The 15302-nt window shown below is 46.4% G+C and overlaps 2 protein-coding genes across 5 annotated transcripts in view; both read right to left on the reverse strand.

Annotated features, from left to right (window-relative positions):
- Nucleotides 1–74: 74 nt before the first annotated feature.
- On the reverse strand, nt 75–10578 carry ctdspl2a (CTD (carboxy-terminal domain, RNA polymerase II, polypeptide A) small phosphatase like 2a). Of its 4 annotated transcripts, none has more exons than XM_017405827.3 (13): nt 10291–10578; nt 7712–7928; nt 6302–6437; nt 5937–6083; nt 5005–5259; nt 4767–4902; nt 3210–3321; nt 3021–3107; nt 2876–2938; nt 2700–2779; nt 2484–2610; nt 2309–2404; nt 75–738 (listed from the first exon to the last, which is right to left on the reverse strand). In XM_017405827.3, exons 2-13 carry the CDS (start codon nt 7901–7903, stop codon nt 673–675), a joined length of 1497 nt encoding a protein of 498 aa, XP_017261316.1. In that variant the 5' UTR covers nt 7904–7928; nt 10291–10578; the 3' UTR covers nt 75–672. The 4 variants fall into 4 exon arrangements, with proteins under 4 accessions (XP_017261316.1, XP_037834196.1, XP_037834197.1 ...); XM_037978268.1 differs by having other exon boundaries at nt 5032–5259; nt 10291–10577; XM_037978269.1 differs by having other exon boundaries at nt 4767–4860; nt 10291–10577.
- Nucleotides 10579–12127: 1549 nt separating this feature from the next.
- sqor (sulfide quinone oxidoreductase) overlaps nt 12128–15302 on the reverse strand; it is a 9101-nt gene continuing 5926 nt past the window's right edge. The window contains exons 8-10 of the mRNA XM_017405830.3: nt 13199–13266; nt 12931–13109; nt 12128–12829 (exon numbers count right to left, since the gene is read on the reverse strand). Coding sequence (XP_017261319.1) covers nt 12772–12829; nt 12931–13109; nt 13199–13266 — 305 coding nt within the window. The 3' untranslated portion in view covers nt 12128–12771. The remainder of the gene's footprint in view (nt 12830–12930; nt 13110–13198; nt 13267–15302) is intronic.

Here is a 15302-nt window from a genome sequence, read left to right on the forward strand (position 1 = left end):
TTGAGACCTTAATCTAGCTTATATTTCTTAACTTTTAAAATATTTCAGAAACATCTCTCTCCCAAAACTGCACCTTTTTTTTTTTTTTTCTTCTTCTTTTTTTTACAGTCGACTGCATGTAATGAAAGTTAAGCGTCACGGGAATACTGCAGGCATACGATTAAAAAATTTAAAATAAAACAAAATAAAAGCTGCTGCTTAACAGTTTCAAATGAAAATAAAAAGGTTTGTTGTTTGTTTGTTTTTTTTATAAAAGCAACCGGTTAAAGAGTACGTACTAAAATCTGAAGTGAAATTAAAATGACTTAAAAACAAACAAACAAACAAACAAAAATAAAACAGTTATGTACACGTATTTACAGGGGAAACCGAGCGAATAATATACAGGTGTGACGGGGCGCCCGAGGTCCGTCTGAACCAGGAGGCCATCTTTGTTCCGAGTCTGGTTTGAGTTTGTGAAGACAGGAAAAAAATAAAAAATAAAAAAAACATCCAGGATTCTTGATTTGGAACATAGCTTTCGCTGCTTTTAGCAAGCTTTTTTTTCTCTTTTTAAAACGATAATGGCGATGCTGCGTATGCAAAGAGGAACCCCGCTGAGTAAATCCTTCCCGTCGAGTCTTTCCTGCCAGCCGGCCCGCCGTGGCGGCGGCGAAGTGAGGGCTGAGCGCCTCAGTCTGGAGGGAGGAGGTCGTGCAAACGGAACTGTTCTCGGAGGTGCGGCCTGACGTCTTCGTTCTGCCGTGGGGAGAGAAAGGAAACGGGAAGGGGGTTAGGAGGTTTTAAAGCTCGGGTGGTACATGTAATATCAATACTTCATCATCATCATCATCATCATCATCATCATCCGCTCAAAACGGAGAAGTCTGAAAAAACATTTTGATTGACACCCGGCAGACAAGCAGGTTGTTGATTCCATCTACAGCTCTCCCTGAAGGAGCTGCCTCAGCTTAGGAGACGTGTGTCAAGCAAAGAAATGAATATTCTGTTTTAAAGCAGGATTTGCACCCTGAGGAAGATAAAAAAAAATAGATCTTTTACAGCCGGGGGTGATGGTGGTGGAGGGGGTCCGGTTGGGTGGTCTCAGGATTCAGTCTCTGCTGGTTGCAGATGATGTGGTCCTGCTGGCGTCATCGTGTCGTGATCTCCTGCTCTTTCTGGAGCGGTTCACAGCTGAAAGTGAAGCAGCTCAGATGGAGGATCAGCACCTCTAAATCTGAGGCCTCAGTCAGAAAAGGGAGGACTGCTCTCTCCGGGTTGGGAGGGAGGTGCTGCCTCAGGTGGAGGAGTTCAAGCATCTCTGGGTTTTGGTCACGAGTGAGGGAAGAATGGAGCGAGAGATCGACAGACAGATGGGTGACGCTCCTGCAATGTCGTGTCCTCTGGCCCAGTCATGAACTCTGGATAGTGATAGAAAGAATCCATCCATCTTCTACTGCTGGGGGTCGGGTCGTTGGGGCAACAAGTCAAGGAGGGAGCTCCATAAGGTGGTATTCCAGGCGTGTCCTACTAGGAGACCCAGGGGGAGGGACGATGTCTCTCAGCTGGCCTGGGAACACCCTGGAATCCTCCTGGAACAGGTGGCTGTGGAGAGAAATGTCAGAGCCTTCCTGCTTAAACCACAACCTGACTCCAGAAGGAGCAGCAGATGGACGGACGGTTGGATGGACGGATGGAGCCTTTAGAGACACGACAGCCATTCCTGCTCAACAAGACCTAAAGTCCTGGAAACGCTGAAGACAGCAGGTAAGACAACCTGTGACGTGGGGACATCCATTCCCACAAAAATCACTGTCCTCTGCTTTTTTTTTTCTTGTTTGGCTGAAAGCTTTCATCCTGGAGCGAAGAGCAGAATCTTTTGTTCCTTTCAGCGGACAGTCGACGCTCAGGAGTTGATTACGGATGCACAGATGATCATCACGGTTTCTGCCTCAAGTCATAGCACAGGAAAACACAGTTTCTAAAAGATCCCATCTTCATCATCTGTGCTTAGTACTCGTTACAGGTGTAGAAACCAGAACACAACAGGTATTAAAGAGGCCAATAGCTCATTTAAAGTGAGCCTTTAGATTCATCCTGTTACCTCACTACAGACCTGTCAGACCTTTGTAAACTTTGTCCCGTTATTAAAAAGAAACTAACTTTCCAGACTTCAGTTATGAGGTGATTCTAAACGGCGGACAGATGACCAGCCAGAGCTGATCGCGTCGTTAATAAGTTATCGCCCATCATCAGGCACACGGGATGGGCGTACCGGCGGCCGTCTTTTTTGAACAGATCATGAAATGCCTGCAGCTGAGATACACACCAGCTCCACGAGCTTCTCCAGGAAAGGGATGAGCTTCAGGAGCTCGTTGTCGTTTCTGTCCACAAACCAGCTCTCAATAGGGATCCCGTTGGAAAGCTGAAAACAAGAAAACAAACATGTAACTGCAGCTGAGGCTGAGGAACACGGGTAATAATCTTCTTTTGTTCAGTTTTACCTGATAAGCAAAGGCTTGGGGTGAGTTGTCGATTATTACTGTTTTGGAAAGATCCCGTCCAAGAATGTTCAGGTCTTTGATATAATTTCCTTGAACACACACACAGTGCTCTCGAAATAGTCTATGTCTAAAGGAGAAAAAAAACAAAACAAAAAGGTAAAACATTAGGTGTAAGAAACCAGCCGGGTCACGGTTTAATGTCCGGTTTTTACTCACCTTACTAGCTGTTTTTTTGGATCCAGGATGTTGAGCAACTTATCGGCGTAGACCTTCTTCGAAGCCGTGAAGAGAATAATCTGAAACGTTAACAAGGCGGGGCGGTAAGTTAATCATATGGCGCATCAGCGGGGGGAGATCGGTGAAACCGGCGCCGCGCGGACTCTCTGCCTCACCTCGTACAGCTGAGACATGCGCTCCAGAAACTCCCGGAAAAAGGGCCTCAACCGAACGTAAACCTGCCGGTTTGAACACAAAGGCTTTAACCACGACAGCGACAACACAGACTCTGCCTTTCTGTTGTTGTTTTGCACTTATTACCTGGTATATTACGTCTTGAAAGAGGACGGGGAATGTCAGTGCTGCGTCTTCTAACTCGTTCAAACTGCAGTGAACCAGAGTTTCGTCCTGGCAGCGGGAGAAACAAACAGAAAAAAAAGCAATAACGCAGGAGTTAGTTTGTTGCTGATCTAAAATAATTACTCGTAAAACCCCGCTGCCGCTGCTCACCAGATCCAGGACCAGCGAGAACTCGGGCGTGCTGCGGGTTTTCAGCGGTAAAGCTGGTTTCCGTGTGAGCTGTTCTTCTGTCAGCGGAGGCACGTGCTTGATGAAGAAGTACCTGAGAGGGAGAGAGAGACAAGTACTGAGTTTAGACAGGGAGTAACTATTTACAATAAAACATAGGTTCAGCTGGTTTAGGTGTAAACAGTAAGGTCAGCAGAGTTTGGTTGTTTAGGTTCCTGCGGCCTGGAAAGCCACGAGCTGCTTTCTGCTGCCATCTAGTGGTTAAAAGGTTCCCACTGCAAGCAGCCGAGGCCTCAGTAATGTGCACAGTCATCCTACATCTGCAGAACAATCACCTCAACTCTGTTTGCTATGTAAACCAGAGAGTCTGAAAATCAACTTTATCCACAGAACGCATCTAAGACGACCGAAGTGCTGTACGACAAATCCAGAAACAAAACAAAACTAAACCACCAGACACGAACTCATCGAAACAGACGGAGTAAAGGAGCAAAATCTCAAATTCAAACCATTCGTTGTAATTAAAAGCCAAAGTGATAAAAATATAAGAGTAAGAGCAGACGGCTGCACAGCTTTCAGGCCGTTAAAAGCAAAACTATCGATCTAGAACAGGAGTGGGCAACCCTGGTCCTCGAGGGCCACTATCCTGCATGTTTTCCTTGTTTCTCTGCTCCAACACACCTGATTCAGTGGTTAAATTACCTCTTCATGTTTTGCAGAAGCCTGTTAATCACCCATTGATTCAAACCAGGTGTGTTGGAGCAGAGAAACACGTAAAACATGAAGGATAGTGGCCCTCGACGACCAGGATTGCCCACCTCTGATCTAGAACGTGGAACATCTAAAAGGACCTGTTCAGACGATCTAAAACATCTAGAACTTGACTTAGGACAGATACGTTCAAATAATTATTAAGGGAGGGGATTACGAAGACATGACTCGTCCTGAATCACCGGAGACACGTCAACAAGATGGCTGACCGAGACAAAAACAATTCAGCTTCTGTGACGTTAAAGGGAAAAATTATGTTGACTAAAAGCAGGCTGTGTCCATGTTTCCACACAGAGGAGGAAGAAGAACCAGCCGGTGGGAGAGCATCAAGCTGCTGCTGCACCGAGCGACGTCGACAGAGTTTCCACCGAACCTCGAAACAAGGCGAAGCGAGTAGAAGTCGCAAATAAGATCGCGGTACGTCAAAGATTCCCACTCTCTGAAGCGCAGGTGTCACACTCCGTTCCTCAGGGTCCCCGCTCTCCTGCACGTTTTAGCGCTTTAACACACCCGATTTAAACAGATGACCTGTGGACGTGCTTCTGGAGAACCTGATGATTCGGTGAGGAGGTGATTAAACCGTTTGAATCAGGAAAACTTCCGGGACAGGAGGCCCCTGAGGCCTGGAGTCTGAAACAAGAGCCATGGAAACTCTAGAGTGAGGTAAAGACTTCCAGCAATCCAACCTGGAAGTGGTAAATGCTGACATAACGGCCTGAGTCGCTGTAAAACCTCAACAACCACGAGTGTTGATGCTGACGGACTTACGGGTCGAAAACTTCCCAGTCCTCCTCGTATGAGGTTTCGGCGGGTGCTGAGGGTAACGAGTGTGGATAGCTGCCGTCTGGCATACACCCGGGAGCTGACGGACACAGAGGGAGAACAGGATGATCGACTTTTAACGCTGCAGAGACGTAAAGAGGCTTCATTTAGAAATGATGCTCACGCCACGACAAAAAAAAACAAGATGGGAGAGCCTCAAAACTTGATTTTTGAAACTACTGACCAACGGGGAAAGGTGGAGCAGCCTCACCCGTTAGCGGGGGTATGTCAGCTTCGGTGACGATCTCGCCTTCTTCGATGGCGGTGTCCGGGGCGATCGGGAGCCTCGGCGGGAACGCCGGGGCTGCGTGACACGGAGTGATTCCCTCTCTGGACGTCAGGGTGCTGCTCGGCATCTCCTCCGCCTGCTCCATGTCCAGCTGCTTCATGATTTCCTCCGCCTCGACCGCCTGGCCTGGAGAGTCCGAGCCCGGAGTGGCTTCAGCGAGGACGGGGGGAGGGGAAAGCGAGAAAATGTCAGACATGTTTTGGCTTTCTGGCGTTTCGGGCACATCAAAACGGTAACTATTTAAGCATTAATATGTTCTACTTCTAGAGCTCTGAGATGTGGGAAAGTTTTCTTTTAAAATGTAAAATGTATGACTTGCTGAGCAGTTCTGTTGCCTTTGCTCCACAGGGTGTGTGTGTGTGTGGTTAACCTAAAACACACAACACAATCTGAGCTGTTAGCACATTTTGACCCAGATGCAATCTTTACAAACAAAAGGAAATTAGGAGGAAATCTGATGGACAGAAGAGTCTAACAGCAGCCTGCAGCTGGAGGGCAGACGGCTGCAAGGTTAATTAAACACACACACACACTTTTGTATCTGTAACAGAAAGGCGACTATAAACATGTTACACCATCAACAAAGTTTATCCTTGAAAATTGGAAACAGAAAACCTGCAGAAGCGACAGTTTTCAGCTGTTGTAGTTAATAAACCAACCGAACAACGACGCGTTTGCTTCATTTATGCTGCGATTGATAAAAACGGCCTGTTAGGGTTTAATATTCCTTTCCACAAATAACAAACAAACAAAAGAGCACCCGATGTGTGTGTGTGTGTGATGCCACGTATCCAAGCATTTCATCGTTTTGTTTTGATTTTTTTTACCAGTTTTAGTTGCTGGTGAGAAAAAGTTGAAGACCGGAGAGAAGATGGTTCCCAGCAGCGTCGTGCGAGGAGGGCTGCTCGGAGAGTCGGCGGGGGCCTCCAGCTTCCCGTTGGGTTTCATGGGTTTATTGTTGCAGGTCACCGTGTCTACGGAAATAATAAAATAGGTAAAATAACTTATTTTTTTAATATCAGCCTTTTATAAATACATATCTGCTTATACTTTTCTGTTTATCGTTTACAGTCGTGGTTAAATTAAACACACCATCTGTCAGTTTTAATGTTTTCCACATCCGGTTTTTGTGTTTTTCTAATAAAAAGCAGCGCGTGAAACAACTCCAGGCTCAGGAGCGCATCTCTGCTACCTTTACTTTGAGTCTTCTGGCACACTCTGGAGACGGATTTGCTGGCGAGCCCCCTGGTGTGCGGCGTCGAGGCGATGAGGTCGGTGTCAGAGTTACAATCGGTGCGACTTCTCTTGGCTGGAATGTCCTGCTCCACCTGAGAAACAGACCAGGTTCGTCTCAGACTGAAGGATTTTTTATCCTTCTAAAGAAACTTTTTGTCGTTTTAACGTGGCCCCTCCTCCTGCTCAGGGCAGAAGCTTCTCGTTCGGTTTGGAAGCAACACGTTGCGATGATAGAAGTGACCTTTTTTTTAAAAAAACAGGGTAAAATCCTCACGGCTGCTCAGCTCGAGGATTAAAGACCCGTACTGGCACGACTCATTCCTCCTAAAGCATAAACCTGTTAGCCCTGCTACAGAAACTGTCACGCCGGTAACATCTGATCACTTTAAAACAAAATGTTCAGCCTGCCTGGATTATTACCGTGACACAAACTACACACTATAGCTGACCGCTTACTGACTCGGGTTAACGATCCGAATCAGGACTCACGAGTCCGAGGTCACAACGAACCCGTATCAGTCGTGTCCTCCGGCAACCTGCCGCCAAGTATGCGACTTAAAGGACTCGCCGAAAAAACCCCAGCTGAGTCCCCGGTAAAACGAGGTGGACTCGGATGAGTCCGGGTCGAGTTTAAGAACTCACGGGGAAAACAACTGAGTCGTTTACTTACGCAGGTCATCACTTTGGTTACCTTCTGTTTTACATTTTGGTTCCATTATGTGTACCATATTTTCTGGACTATAAGGCGCACTTAAAAGCTTTCAGTTTTCTCAAAAAACGACAGTGAGGAAAATACGGTAAGTTGTTTGTTCGTTTCTTGGTGCGTCGAAGTGTAAAATAACGAGGTTTTTTTGGCGGCGTGATCGACTCAGATTAACCCGAGCTCTGCTCCTGTCTGTCGTTAACGATAAATAAACTCACCATCTGTTGCAGTGAGAATAACGTGACTCGCTGCCAACCAAATTAGAAGATTTAAAAATAAAAGCAGCATCCCAACGTTTGCTGCTTTCTAATGTAGAACCACAGTTTTTAGAATAAGGCAGAAAAAAATCTGTTCAGCAGAGGAATGAAAGTAGGACCCCAAACAATTTAAGAAGTGATGCTGTTTGGTTCTTCCCATTTGAGGAAGATGAGTTTTCGAGGTGGTGAGTGACAAAAGAGAAGCGCGTTTTATAAACTTAAAGTGAAATAAATTAAAGGAGTTAGCAGCCTAGCAAACGTCAAGATGTTTATTCCTAAATAAAACCTTTTTTTTTTGGTCTAAACACAACTACCTAAAAGATTCAAGTTATTGTTTCCCTTGATTTAATAAATATAAACGGTACGAGACGAGCAGGAGACCTCCTCCTCCTCCTCCGCCGCCTACCTTCACAGCGTTTCCTCGTATGAACTTCTTTATGGTGGAGAACAGGCCCGTTTCGTTCTTCTGCATCTTGCCTCGACCTCTCAGCGGGGACGGCGCCACGTCGCCGTGCTTCCGTTTGGCCGGGGGCGGCTGCGCTCGGCGGGGGCCTCGGTTCGCCTGCTGAGGAGCTTTACGCACTCTCAGCTTCATCATGCTCCGGGCGTCACATAGAAAGGATCTGACCAGGAGAGAGAGGGAGAGAGGGGGGTGACGAAGAGACACGCCGGACCTCACCGGGCTGCCAGCGAATCTCCAGAGGCGCCTCAGTGGCGACTCGTAGAGGCTGGATTTTGCCGCGGGGGCCTCTTCCAAGTCGCCTCAAAAGCGTCTCTCCTCTGACGGAGACAAACGTCCAGGTCTAGATGACCGATAACTGCGGACAAACTGGTCCAAATCTGCACGTCTTCATGTCCAACGTGTGCTCCAGCAGATTAAAACAGAAATGGACAACAAACACACACTGATCACCAGCGCCACAGAGCCCTTTGACCACCACCAGTAGGCAAGGGGGATGTCTTGCTGAAGGACACAACAGCTGAGACGGACGGAGCGGGGGTTTGAACCAGCAACCCTCCGGCTACAGGACGAACCCCCTACCTCCTGAGCCACTACTGCCCCAAAGCAACGTGGACAGCAAAGCTTCGAACAGAACGGATGAAGCTTTGTGGGTTTGTGTCTGGAAAAAAACCCCGCAGCGACATTCAAAAGTCCGGTCGCTCCGAACAACGAGGCCGCAACGGAGATTTTACCCGTTCCCCCCAGATCTGGAGTCGCCGACTAGCCTCCAGCTAGTCGCAGCTCACCGAGTTAATCCCTTTAAATGTAAAAACATCCCCGTTATTAAAGTTTTATTGCAAAACAAACACATGCAAACAGCTTCTGAAGCTCAAACTGCTCACCTTTTGTCACCTTTTGACATTTTAGCTCCAAAAAAAAAGTTTCTCTTTAATATTTCGGCTTGTAAAGCTCAGCAGCTCGGAGTATTTTAGTCCTCTGAGCTTATTTACGTATTTTCTTCAAATTGTCTGACTGGAAAGCTTCAAAAATGAGACGGACTTTGTTGAAATTTGGCGATTTGCCGCCTGGCAGGAAGCTGCTTTTGTTTACGAGAGCGCTGCTTTGAAAACTCGATTTTTATTATCATTATTAGTCTGGAGGGACGCAGCCAGGGAATTTCAGCCCTATGTTTACAAAAAGGAGGGGAGGGGGAGAGAACGAAGCAACAACAAACCTTATACGAAGGGATTTCCCGGCGCTACAGCAGCCGGCAGGGAAGAATGGTCGATTTCAAAGGAAAAGGATTATTTCTGACGACACACCTGCTAGAAAACTTAGGAAATTAGGAAGATTATCTGTTAATTTAGTCACTGGGATCGCTGGATGGTGTTTTTATGGATTCATTTGAAGGCAAATCTGTGATCATTATGGTTCATGTTTCATTTAATGCGAAAACACAACATTTTCTCTATTTGGGCATAGATCTTGTGTTATGACCCAGCTCAAACTGTAAGATAACTTTAAAAAGGACAATTGTTTTTAACTTACATTACCCGTCAGGGTATTCCAGTGGATGGTTTGGGACTTTGCAAAGGCAGAAATGTCCAAACAAGCATAATTTTCACTAACAAAAAGGTCATTATCCGCCCATGTTAGAAAGTTTTCAGTTCCTTTTTCCTGTCTCAACTCAACTAATACACATAACATGTTATCTCCCTGCTCTAGCCGACAATATCTACTTTTAAAAACTTACATGAGCGAGAAATTGGAGTGTTTAGCTGACGAGGAGATCATTTTTTTGCCTCACATCTGCAGCTGGAACTGAACGGGGGAAAGTGCAAAAGCAAAAAGTTGTGATGGGTTAAAATGTGTTCAGCTGGAGGATTAAAGACACATCCACGGGATATTAAAAAGGAATTCGGACAGGTTCGGGTTCTGGTTCTGCTGCAGGTCCGGTTCGGACTCGTGTTCAGCTGTTTGAATCGCGTCTGACAGCAAAAACTGCGCCCGCCGACTCGTTATGTAACACCGGGCTGGCTGGGTCCTAAACAGCCCCGATCCGACGGAGACAGAACCACAGGTGGATGTGGACACACGACCCGGGTCAGGTCGGGTCGGGTCGGTTCGGCTCGGACAGGTGCGCTGTTCTCTCGCGTCCAGCTCTGGACGGACCAGACGCTGTCAGCGGTGACTAACAGGTTACTGTTAGCATCGCGGCTAGCAAAACAGCCCAGGCAGAGCCCGTGACATTATTCACCCCCACACCCGCGGCACGCCACGCTCGCCCCAACGTCGTGTCAGCTCGGGGGGGGGGGAACTATACGATGATTTATTTACACAATAACACGGATAAACGAGTCGTTTTGTCCGCTCCGTAACTATGTTAGCCATTAGACTACGCCCCCTTCGCTGACTAACGTTAGCCGCTAAGCTAGCAGCGGTTAGACTCTCGCGCGCGCGACTGAGAGAGAGGCGGGAGGAGGAAATATGTTTGGCTTTTTTGTTGTTGTTGTTTGTTTGTTTACATGCCGTTTGTTGCTTACCGATGTCAAAATGGAAGTTGGGTGAAAGTCCGCCGAGGCGCTGTCAACGTCGGCCGCGACCGTGGCGGCCGCCGATGGGGAGCGGAGCCGTGGCTGTTCCTGCCCGCCCGCCCGCCAGCTGCGTGCGTCGCTCAGCGGCTCGGTCACAGATCGGCCGAGCGCTCGGGCGCCATTTTCCCGCCCGATCACAAACGGAGCGTTTGGCGCTGCGCAGGAGGGGACTGCGACACGGACGTAGAGGAACCAACGTGGCGGAGTCAAGTCAACAGGGGGTAGGTGGAGGAGGGTGGAGGGAGGGGGGAAAGAGAGGAGAGCAGAAAAATGGAAATAAGCGCCCTGCTGGTGCTGCTGCGGGACTACAGGAGAACCTGCAGCGGGGTAGCTGGTCCCTGGTTCTGGATCTGGAGTCACCGACTTGCACCAAAAAAACAGAACCGAGTCGCGGGTTGAGTTAACTTAAAGAAAAGACACATAAAACGCATCTAGATTGGGTTTGGTACATGATTTAGTCTTGTTGGTTTTATGAAAACCAAACATGTAAAACAAAAACAACAATACAACAGAGTTGGTTGAACTGTATTTACTGTCCAAAGGTAATGGTTTTAGCAAACACAAAAATGGCGACAAGTCGGCCAACTTTACAAATATTGGCCTAAAATCCGGTGTGGTAGTAGCTGAGAGTCCTCCCCAACGTGTACACTGAGCTCCAGCTGTTTTAAAACCTTACAGTCAACACTGCTCATCTGTTAGCAAAATATCTCATGAACCACCGGATGGATTTTAATTCAACTTTAATAAAGTGATCACTGGATGTTCAACTGGCTGACCTTTAGAGTCGGATCAATGCAAGGTGGCCGCCGCATCTAATCAACCGGAGCCAACACAAAATGGTCATAACTCAGTCGATTTTACAGATACTGAGCTGAAACTTGCCGTGGTAGTAGCTGAGAGTCGTCCCCTACACGCTCTGAGCACGACCTCTTCGCTCAACGCTTGGGCAATAAATATTGGCGTCAACCCTGTTTGCTAACAACAACAACAACAAAAATCTCATGGAAAACTGAACAAGATCTTAATGAAACTTTCAGGAAATAATCACGGAAAAATAAAAGGATTCATCCAAAAGTTTGACGACGACCTGACCCGGAAACACTACGATCCAGCATCATAAATAAAGACGCTCCGGTTTATTTTCCCCACACACATCCTTGTTCTTTTAACGATTTTTTTTTTTGCTTAAAGGCATAAATGTTGATGATAGGTACCTAACAATAGAGATGCAAAAAGATTACTTTTAAAAATATTTAAATTAGGCACAAAAACACACAAAAAAAATTGTTATTGTAATTATTCATGGAAATAATAAATATGATACAAATTATACGATGCTGAAGAACCGAAACAAAAAGATGCAAACGGGAGAGATGTGTTTAAAATAAATAGGTTAGAAATTAAGGCGAGATGTTACGTTAAAGACAATTAGCAATAAATGGCGAAGAGGAAATGTGTCTAAAGATCTGAAATGGACGGTCCAAACTTTAAACCAGTCACTAAACATCCTGAATTATACTACATTTTACGTCACAAGAGTTCAATTTAATTGAATTTTAGACTCCTCGAGGAACATTTTCACATCACACTGACATCAAATGTCTGGTTTTAAAGGTCTTTTTTTAAAAACCAACTTATTTATCCGTCAACGGACGTGCTGCTGTGTCCCTCTGATGAATATAAAAGCCAGCAGTTGTGTGTTTAACAGCAACATCATGCATTTATTGTGTTTAAAAGCAGACTTGTTGATGAAAAAACCCCAACAGAAAAAGGCAACACAAAAGGCTTATATAAACACAGTATTTTTATTGATTTAATCGTAACAAATCTTTAAGTCACAACGAACGTAGCACTCTCTTCAGAGCCATTGAGATCTTTTAACACGGGACACACATGGAGAGGGAGGACGCTGTACAAAACGAGACGTTGGGACACGGTGGTAAAGTAAAGCACTTGTGGCAGTTTTTGCATGTTAATGATCGAGGAGAGCCGGAGATCCTGACAGTGTCTCACGGCAACAACTGACGTGATTGTGCTACAAAAACAACAAAAACTGCTCGACTGATCACACAGATCTACATATCAATGCATGGCAGTTATGAACTTCACGTGTCAGTAATTAGAGGTGGATTTTGTAGTCAGCAGTGAGAAACTAAATGAATTTCACGCACGTTTCCAGCTTCATTTTACCCCCCAGCGTTTTAGTGAAAACCACTAGCTGCTTCCCATTTGATGAGGAGCCAAACAAACAAACAAACAAAGAGACAAATGGCATCATTGTAATTTTCAAGCACCTCTTTTAGGCAGGTTCGATTCCCCTGCGTCGATGATGTACAGACCACGGGGAGCGTGATCGCGTGTGCGGTTATCCTTTCAGGCGGCGCGGCTAGTTTCGTCCAGGAGAAACTCCACGCCCATGTGGTTTTTTTTTTACTTCATCCCGAGGTGAAGGATCTTCCTGTACGGTCCTGGTCCGCCCCACAGGCCCCTGGTGAGTCATGGACAAAAAAACATTTCCGTAGAGGGAAAAAAACAAAACAAAAACACAAATCGAGCGGTGAAACTGTCGGCGATTGGCCGCGTACGTACCGGAGCAGGCCGTGCCAGTAGAGGTGAGGCATCACGTCCGCCTTCATCAGGTACATCAGTCGTCGCTCTTTGGCCTGGTTGATGGGGAACGTTTCCAGCGGCTGCCCGTCGTAGTCGAACTCTGCCAGGACCACCGTGCTGTAGCTGGTGACCAGCGGGCAGGAGGTGTACCCGTCGTACTGCGAACAGAAGCGAGACGGATGTGGGCATTCACCGACCTCTAACCCAGCTGGGACGGTGACACCCGGTGCCCACACAGCGTTTTTACCTTCTTGTCCGGCTTCTGGTTTTTCAGGATCCTGCTGATCGTTCGGTGCAGAATCGCAGACTGAGCCGCTAAAAAAAGAGAGAGAAGAAGAGTCAGTTCTGTCAGCAGGTTCACGTTCTGTTCCTTTACGTTCAGATCGACCCACTCCGGTTCGCTCCGAGCTAAACGATGTGATTTATCACACAAATAATGACGATCACACCTGGAGTCTGAGCATACAGCTGGACAGAGATTTAAAAAACTAATGAGATGAAATTAAACTAATAATGGCTGAAGGATCGATCGCCGCCTTGAGTGCCAGAGTTTTAACCAAAACACTTATGATGTGATGGAGGTAAGGTGGGACTTTCAGCTGCTGACACACATTTCCTGTGAAACGGACTGATTTGGAGCCATTTTTTTATCTTTGCTGAAGTCCATTTGCTTTAGAGGCCATCTTAAAATCAGTCTGACTCCAAAACTGAATGAGTTGTAGATCTGCATCTAGAGATGGTCTGATTAATCAGATGATATTTACTGTTTTTTTCCCCCCCCTCAAATTGTCATTCGCCCACGCCTGTGCGTGCTTAATCAATCACCAAGCAGGAAGATGAAGCAACAACCGGCTCACTGAAGTCAACAGTTTCGTTTTTTTTAAAAAGCAAAAATGCTCCTCTTGATTATTTTCAAATATAGACGTTTTCTAAGAGTTCTTATGCATTTAAGTTAAGCAACTGCTGCTATATTTTGTTGAATAAATACAATAAATCTGCGTTATACGTGTCCCGTGCTGCAAACAGGCTGCTGGGCAATTAGGATTGGCAGAAAGGAGTCCATAAAGACAGCGTCCAGCGATCCTGGTAACTAAATTAGCAGCTAATCTTCCTTTAAATCACAGTTTTCTAACAGGTGCGTCTTCAGAAAAAAATCCTTTCTTTCATAAGTGACCATTTTCTCTCTCCTGGCTACTGTAGTAGCGGCAGCCGAAGCCTGCAGCTCTGACCTTCAGGAAGCCCACGGCAGAAAACAGGAATTATTTGCAGATTTTTCCTTGGATGAACGACCCTAAAACCCGGACGAATCCTCCGACCAACAGAGACATTAAACTGACCCAACTCGCCGTTTATCCTCCGTCCAGCAGACGGTTAAGGAGCAGCTTGTCAGACTCCCGTGTGGCTCTGAGGGACGATTTTTCTTAATTCAGGGTCAGAAAATCTGAATTATGCAACATTCCTTATCGCAACATTTAAACCCGAGAGTGACAGCAAGTTTCAACAAACACATTTCACTGACTGAAGCGTTGCCCGAGCTTGAGTTTAAAGCTAAAACGGCCTAATTGTGTGAAAGCTGCCTACAAAATGTTAAATCTGCCGTTTACTGCAGCTGAACTCCCCGACGCACCGTCAGCTCTGCGGCTCCCTGAGCAGCGACGCCGTCACCTCACCTTATGCTCACTCTCCGTTTTCCAAACAGGATCTCAATAAGCCACAGCGGGAAAACAAGATTTTTAGCAGCATTTCCAAATGTAAGGATGACCACCTGTAGCAGTCAAGGCAACATGCCTGTTTATTGTTTTATTCCAGTGCTCACGCTGTAAAGAGGAAGTCTGCGAATGACGGCCGCAGCCACGCTTTTTGCATTTGACCGCCTGGTAAATCCCAGCGACCTAAATAACTGGAACAAAAGAAACCCGACTCCACGCGGGCAACAATCCCTCAAACGGAGCCGCAGCAGTCCTCCTCCTATTTCAACAACGGCTCAAAGAACGGCACCTGTCGCGACCGGCGGCGGGGAGGTGGTGGTACCCCGTCAGGGACTCAGATTCAACCCAAATACTGAGAGCCTGAGATCTTTGTGCACCCGATCCATTTTCACGTTCAGCAATACATTTAAACTCTTGAGCTCCAAGCCGCCCCGGAGGATTTCGCTCTAAAAACTTGAGCTTCAAGCCCGAATGATTCATTTTGCTTTTGTGGTAAAAACACTGACCACATTATGACCACGGCTTGTTCAGCTGCTCTTCAGCTGAGACCCGTTCCTCTTTGTTTATCAGGAAAGGAACAAGATGAAGTAGAACCAGAAAAACAGCATTTTCTAAAAAAAAAAAAACAAAAAAAAAAAAAAA

Source organism: Kryptolebias marmoratus, linkage group LG11 (assembly GCF_001649575.2).
Source record: "Kryptolebias marmoratus isolate JLee-2015 linkage group LG11, ASM164957v2, whole genome shotgun sequence".
NCBI lineage: Eukaryota > Metazoa > Chordata > Actinopteri > Cyprinodontiformes > Rivulidae > Kryptolebias > Kryptolebias marmoratus.

What these genes read in the sequence shown, in the direction of transcription:
- ctdspl2a (XM_017405827.3), bottom strand. Translation starts at nt 7,903, where the DNA reads ATGATGAAGCTGAGAGTGCGTAAAGCTCCTCAGCAGGCGAACCGAGGC. An exon ending in TGCTCCACCTTTCCCCGTTG is followed by an intron (nt 4,903 to 5,004) that starts GTCAGTAGTTTC and finishes ACGTCTCTGCAG; the next exon opens with CGTTAAAAGTCGATCATCCT. An exon ending in GCATGTCTCAGCTGTACGAG is followed by an intron (nt 2,780 to 2,875) that starts GTGAGGCAGAGA and finishes TTAACGTTTCAG; the next exon opens with ATTATTCTCTTCACGGCTTC.